Below are 7,465 nucleotides of genomic sequence, written 5' to 3'. Positions count from 1 at the left end.
GTTTAATTTCGATGTTAGTTAATAAACTCTAACTCTATCATGAAAGTCCCTACTTACATACCGAGCTAGTTGCCTGGGACGCAACGGTGTATTAGTTGATAGCGCAATTTGGCTTGACAAACATCACACCGTACCTGGGAGGACGGGCGTGAACTAATGACCTTAAACACTTTGATCAATGATGATAGACGTTGATGAGAGCACCAAAAACAAACAGTCAATTGGTACAAAGCTTATTATTCGTAACATGTTGTTAAACTAAACACTTACATGACTTTCCTAAAACAAAACTGTGAACTTGCCAGCTTTATGTTGATACACTTTTCTGCATGCTTGCAGGTGGTTAGGTGTCTTCATGGAATTGCAATCGGGGGAGCTGAGGATGTCATGGGCCGTGCCATTAATAACACGTCGAATGTAATACTATGTTTTATAAACATTATGATTTCAATTACTTAATATAACTTCAAATGCTTCCACTGAATGTTTACGTGTTTAATCAGATGTTTTGAAATGCACTTTTCACTTTGAATAAGATTTCGAATTTATTATCTTACTGTTAGTTCAATGTGATTAGTGGTTAGATCCTGGTACGTCACACACCTTGCGGTGGTTTCTGCATGTTGTATTTTGGGGGTGTGACAACGTGCATGTGTGGTTGAACAATTTTACGTTTTCTTTTACGCTTCATTCTAAATTTTGCGAGTTAACACAGCACAACGTGCGTTTGTAGGTTAACGATTTTTCGTCATCTATTTTTTCCCGTTTAATAGGTTCGTCGCAATGCGCGTTCCTAAATTGACTTAGTTATTAATTTCTATGTTTTACGTTTCGATCTATTTTTTTCGCATTAACCCCCTCCAACATTAGTGTTAATGATCGCTGACAGTGGTGTAACATTAGTGCTATTTGGCACGGTTTTATGCCCCCACTGTAACATGGGGGGTTTAATACTAGTTATGATATAAATCAATACACTCAATACTATAAGTTTTCATCGGATTGGTTTTACATAGAAGAAACATGTCGAAAGGTAAGTTCAGAATCTATTTTGTAAACATGTTAATTTTTAATATGATCTAAAAAGCAAAAAGGTTTTCCAAACAAAACTAAAAGCTATAAAAAGTAATTTAAACATAAATATTTTAACATAAACATACTAAAAAATATAATGTATTGAATTTTGCTTAAAACAAATATTCCAAACAAGGCAAAAAAAGAGTGAATCACAAGAATTGTCCTTTATCTTTATGCCTCTTTACAGGCAGTGTCCTTTATGTTTAAAGTTGACGAGTTTTGTCCTTTATGTTTAAAAATCAAGCACGTTTTACCCTTTGAGCCTAACCTAGTTTGTTTTCCTAGTTAAATTTGACCATGTGCAGGTCACGTGAGGGTAGTTGTGTCATTTAATGTACACATTAACAAATGCAGAAGTTTTCCCCCAAATAAAAACCCTAGTTGTTGTCTAATCCACCAGTTTGATCCTCCAGTCTTCTCTGGTTCATCTTCCTCACCCATTAGCTTTCCAAATTTAGGGTTTACCCATAAAGATGTGTGATGAAGATGGTTAGTACATCCGAGAAACAAAGTTGCAAGACTTCGAGGTTATTGAATTATATGGTAAAGTTTATGTGATTGTAAACCCTAATTTCTTGTTCATCTTTGTTGATTAACACTGATAATGTTGAAATCGTGTAGGTGGTTTTCCTCATCTATTCACTCTACGTATTCATCATGGTGGTCGATTAACACAATCTCCAGGTCATATGTATGTTGGAGGTAAGATCGATCACGTGGACATGATTGACATCGACAAGTTCTCTGTACATGAGGTTGATCTCATGCTTGATAAATTAGGGTATAATGCTTTAGAACCAATGTGTTACATATTTTTACATCCTGAAAAAATTTTAGACAATGGTCTTAAACACTTGAGCTGTCACCAAGATTGCCTTAACTTGGGTACACATGTGGAAGGGCACAAGATAATCGATGTCTACATATCACATGGGTTGAAAAACATCAAAGAGATTTTTTCACCAGTTAAAGCTAAGCCACCTGTTACCATAGAGGAGATTCATGAACCTGGACCATTTTCAGTTGTTCCTTATAGGTAAAACTTTGATGTTTGGCATGAGGTTGGTCATGACACCAAGGTTTAGATTTTGGCCAAGGTAGTGGGGTTAGGCAGGAGGTTAACGATGACACTGCAGGTTTAGATGTTGGCCAAGGTAGTGGGCTTAGGCAGGATGATTCGGAATTAGATGATCAGGATAATAGGGTAGATGGTTCAAGTGAAAATGATGATAATGAGCTGGATCAGGCTAATGAGGTAGATGGTTCAAGTGAAAATGATGATAATGAGGCGAATCAGGCGAATGAGGTAGATGGTTCAAGTGAGGATGACAGTGAATATATTGTTGATGAGGAAAACAATATAACAGACCATGAAGTTGACATGTCTGATTATAGGATGCATGTGGATTTAGATATAGAGGACAATATTAATGATCACCCTATTGTTCATCCAGATTTGCAAGGGGATATGTTAGATAATGAGTTGTTTGTTAGTGGATCAGAGTCTGATGAATATGATACCGACACAAAGACACACAATTTACACAGACTTAGGAGGGAAAATGAAAACATGGGTAACTTGCACCTAGGGCAGTTATTTGGAAGTAAACAGGAAGCCAAGAAGTTGATAATGAAGCATGCTGTTGAAACTAGAAGGTTGATAAAAATAGTCAAAGATGATCATTCAAGGGTAAGTGCAGTTTGCCAAGTTTGCAGGCCTGATTTTGAAGTGGATGACAATGGTGTACATGTTGATAGCCAACCCAAAGCTAAAGGAGCTAAACGTAAGGGTAAAGGGGCAATTTTGTAAAAAGGTAAGGGCAAAGGGGCAGTTTTAGAAAAAAGGTAAGGTAAAGGGGTAGTTTTGGAAAAAAAAGGTAAATCTACAGGGGCTGATAAGTCAAAGGGCAAAGAAAAGGAATATAGTGAAAAAGCAGGGAACACAAATGTGGGTGGGAGGGGCAAAAGGACAAAACCCTATCAATATTAATGTCCTTGGGTAATTTTAATATCTAAAGTTCAAGATGCTGAAACCTGGTTGGTAAAGACTTTAAACACCAACCATACTTGCATTCAAAGTATGAAACATTATGCATGTACATCTACTTTTCTATCTCTAGAGATATGTTAGAACAGATCGATGAGAACCCAGATGTCCATGTGAGAGAAATTTCAAAGGAAGTATTCAATTGGGATCTCAAGAATGAAGGCATACAGGGCTAAAGTTATAGCTAAGAAACAAGCAGAAGGGGACTACACAGAACAGTATTCCTTGCTCAGGGATTATGCCAAGGAATTGCTGGATAAGAATCCAGGAAGCACTGTTAAAATTGATTTGGAAACTGGTAATGCAAGGAGTCCAACAAGACAGTGTAAAAGAATGTATGTGTGTTTGGCAGCATTAAAACAGGGTTTCAAGGCATTGGGCAGAGATTTCATAGGGCTGGATGGGGCTTTTATGAAAGGCCCATTCCCAGGGCAAATCCTAACTGCAGTAGGGGTAGACTGTAACAATGGACTCTATCCTGTTTGTTATGCAATTGTTGGGTCAGAAAGCCTTAGTTCATGGACTTGGTTTTTGGAACTCCTGGCTGATGACCTTGATCTTCATAGTAACTCAAACTTTACCTTCATCAGTGATAGACAAAAGGTATGCTCATATGTTACTTTAATCACATCATTACACATTAAATATGCTAATATTTTGTCATATGACCAGGGAATTCTACCAACTATCACAAAGTTTTTTCCATGTGCTGAGCACAGATACTGTCTCAGGCACATTCATGAAAATATGAAGCTGCAATTTAAAGGAAATCAATACAAGGATAAATTATGGAATTGTGCAACAGTCACAACTATTCCAGAATTTGCAACTGCAATAGACGAATTAAAGGCATTCAATTAGAAAGCCCACTTGTGGTTGTCAAAGGTCCCACCTTTACACTGGTCCAGATCACATTCTCTAGCATGTGCCCTTAACAGTTTATAACTTATCATATTTCATTGGTTTAATGTCTAACTAGTGAGTGGGGTATTTTATTACAGGTAGGGTAGTTTCTGATATGCTGCTAAACAATATGTGTGAGGTGTACAATGCAAAGATTGTGGAAGGAAGAGACAGACCCATCATATCTGCCTTGGAGTATATAAGAGAATACTTAGTGAGAAGGATTGTCACTGTGCTAAATGTAATTGACAAAAGTGAATGATTGTTGACACATTGGGTAACTGAGCAGTTTGAGAATATCAAGAAGGAAGCAACATTTTACCGTGTTCAGTGGAATGGATGGGTATTTTATGAGGTTAGTGGTAAACCTAATCATGCACGTGTGGTGAATTTGGAGAAGAGGACTTGTAGTTGCAGGAGGTGGGAAATAACAAGTATACAATCTACAATTTGTTTTAGTTATTGGAAATCTGTTTTAAGTGTTTGTTATGGTTAACAATTCTGTATGATGGTTTACAGGTATGCCCTGTAGACATGCAGTGGCTGCATTGTGGGAAATGGGAGCTACCGGTGGAAGGGTGGGGGCTTTGGAGAGTTGGGTGCATCCTGTGTACATAATGAAAAGGTGGAAGTTGGTTTACTCACACAAGATTAACCCAATCAATGGAAGAACTATGTGGGCTAAAGTTCAGTGTCCCATAACCATCAGACCTCCCAAGCACCACACCCAAGTTGGCAGACCCAAGAAGACAAGGAAGAGGTCAGCCGTTAAAATGGAGGACTTGGCACTTACTGGAAGGCTCACAAAGAAAAACACAAAAGGAAAATGTACCAAGTGTGGGGCCAAGGGGCATAATATCAGGACATGCAAGGGTGAGAAAACTGGAAGGGGTGCACAAGCTTAGTAGGATGATGGTTAGGTTAAGGTTTTATGTATGTAAGCTACTTTAAAAACTGTTTTGTCTTTTGCTACTTAGATTATGGTATTTTGTAATTTGCACTTCGTATCAGCGGCATATGTACTGCTTTTTGGCCAAATGTTGGCAATGGGAAGTTTAGTTTATGTCTAAATGTGTCAGTTTTGTGCTTTTGTAAATGGGTCAAACAGCCAGGTTTTCTGATTAGGTTTTAAGCAGGTTATGTGGTCAGTTTTTTCGCTTATTGAAATGGGTCAAATAGCCAGGTTTTGTTCAGGTCTTAATGTGGTCAAATGGCCAGGCTTTGTGTAGGTCATAATGGTAACTTCTTTCATGTTCACAATATTTATAAACACATTCAATATTCATAAACACATTCAACATTCATTACACATATATTCATTTACACCAGTTTAAAGATACAATACTTGGCCAAACTTACCATTTTACAAAAACTGTGCATATTTACACTACAATAGCCTTACATAATCCCCACAACCAAAACCATCAGTGCATACAATCACAAGTACATCAAAAATTTATCTAAGTATAAACCGACATCTTCTTCAATTTCCTAGAATTTTTTTCATTGTGATAGATTTTGTCTTCAAGAACTCTGTTAGCATCTTCAGTGACTTTAATTCTGTCTTGTTGGTACATTTATGTGTCTGTAACTTTGTCTTGTTTACGTTGTATTTTGAACGGTCATTTGTAATCGAGTCTGTTAGTTCCGTCAAGTCTACCTAGTCGGATATCCCTATCTTACTTGGTATGGCATTTGTCTCTGTATTGAATGTTTAACATAATGCAACTGTGCATTTATGTTGCGTCTGTCTGTTTGTTTGTTATCATGCTTAACTGTTTAACAAGTACATATGTTATGTCCATGTTTAATATTTGACGAAGAATCAATCTTCGTCAAACATCATAGTGGCGAACCTTCCAATGTTCGTCGATGGGTGTGTGTGACGAAGAATCAATCTTCGTCACACATATTCTTCGTCACATAGGAGTTCGCCAGTAGATAGTATATATAGCTAGTTATGTTTAACAGTTAAGGTATGAGAGCATAGAGAAAAACTGAGAGTTTATCGTTCAAGCATTGTGTGTATATGTTTGATGTTGTTCTCGTCCTTTTAATATAAAGTGCATCTTTGGTTATCTGTTGTGTTTATTTGCTATACTCTATTTAGTTTGCATCGTCACGAGGATTCCGCACTCGTGATTGTGTTTATGAAAAACAGGGACTAGGTTTCGTATCGATCCTCCGAGGAAAACGGACCTACAAGTGGTATCAGAGCCAAGGCTCTTTTCCTTGTTTAAAATCAAACATTGTTGAGTTTTATCAAGTTTGTTTATGATTTTCATGAAACTAATCTTTTTGAAAAGTTTATGTTTTTAAGTAAAAGTTTCCGAAATCTAGGAAAATCAGTGTTATTTTGCTGTAAGTTTTATAGAAAACCTTGTTATATTGCATGCCTACATGTTAGCATTTGGATTTTGCTGAAAGTTTAAGCAAAATAGTGTTTCGGAAAATTTCTCCGGTGAAAATATGGCAGGAATATTCATCAAGTTCATAGTTGCATTCAAAATGTTCTTGACTATCTTCAAAGTGTTCTTGATAATATCTGTTATTTGATCTATATCTGAGTTTCAATTATTTGTTTGCATTATGTGTTTGCATTATTGGTCCTTCATTAAAATATATTTGTTTGACAAATTGGAAAAATGATGAAGGATTGGGTCTGTTGGGTCTGTCACAACAAGTTGTTAGCTTGAAAAACGTGTCACCAACTTGTGTCATATAATATTCCTTCTGTTTTGAAAAATATCTAATTGTTCGTCAAGTTGTGTTAAACGAAGTTCTATTCTTCGTCAAAATTGTTTCAGGCGAAGATTACCATTCTTCGTCAAAGTAGTGTTTGACGAAGATTACCATTCTTCGTCCCACAGGACTTCGTCGTACAGGATTTCATCGCACAGGACTTTGTCGCACAGGACTTCGTCGCCTTAGACTTCGTCGTTCCTATAGTTGGCCGTTTATACTGTCATTTGTTAACAGAAGCTTTGCAAAACTATCTTAACCATTTCTTTTCAAGTGTTTGATTAGGTACTCTCATACATACATCAATCATGAGTACTAGCCCTTGGGATTGGAGCAGTAGCTCAAGCACGGCTCTAGATCCGACCTCTGCAGCAGCGTGGATCAAGAATATGATACCACAACAAACAATCTCTGCAGGTCAATGGGCATGCGTAGCAAATCAAAATCAAAGTATTCAGAATTTGCTAATGAGCGAAAGTGAAACGGGTAGCAACAATCGACCGCCAAAGCTAAATCATATGAATGACTATCCATCTTGGAAAGGCCGATTTCATACTTATGTTCTAGGGCAAAAAACCGAGCTATGGATATGTTTCACTACACCATACAACACAGCTCTTGAAGAAGCAGGTTCAAATCCAACAACATTGGTAAATATGACTGAAATAGACAAGAAAGCCTACGATCTTGAAAAGA

General features: G+C 37.1%; 1 protein-coding gene across 1 annotated transcript; it reads left to right on the top strand.

Moving 5' to 3' along the window:
* Positions 1–3,280: 3,280 nt before the first annotated feature.
* Positions 3,281–4,932, top strand: LOC110906338. The gene is made up of 4 exons (XM_022151487.1): positions 3,281–3,727; positions 3,797–3,973; positions 4,317–4,434; positions 4,547–4,932. Exons 1-4 carry the CDS (start codon positions 3,281–3,283, stop codon positions 4,930–4,932), a joined length of 1,128 nt encoding a protein of 375 aa, XP_022007179.1.
* The last annotated feature ends 2,533 nt before the right edge of the window (positions 4,933–7,465 follow it).

The sequence above is a fragment of the Helianthus annuus genome, chromosome 2, assembly GCF_002127325.2.
Source record: "Helianthus annuus cultivar XRQ/B chromosome 2, HanXRQr2.0-SUNRISE, whole genome shotgun sequence".
Taxonomy (NCBI): Eukaryota; Viridiplantae; Streptophyta; class Magnoliopsida; order Asterales; family Asteraceae; genus Helianthus; species Helianthus annuus.
The sequence above is the reverse complement of the archived record's forward strand: the minus strand, read 5'-3'. Positions and strand labels throughout refer to the sequence as shown.

Bases quoted from the DNA above. Each gene is read 5' to 3' on its own strand.
- LOC110906338 (XM_022151487.1), top strand. From the start codon at position 3,281: ATGAAGGCATACAGGGCTAAAGTTATAGCTAAGAAACAAGCAGAAGGG. The intron at 3,728-3,796 runs GTATGCTCATAT...TCATATGACCAG, and splicing joins TCATCAGTGATAGACAAAAG to GGAATTCTACCAACTATCAC. The intron at 4,435-4,546 runs GTAGTTGCAGGA...GATGGTTTACAG, and splicing joins GAATTTGGAGAAGAGGACTT to GTATGCCCTGTAGACATGCA.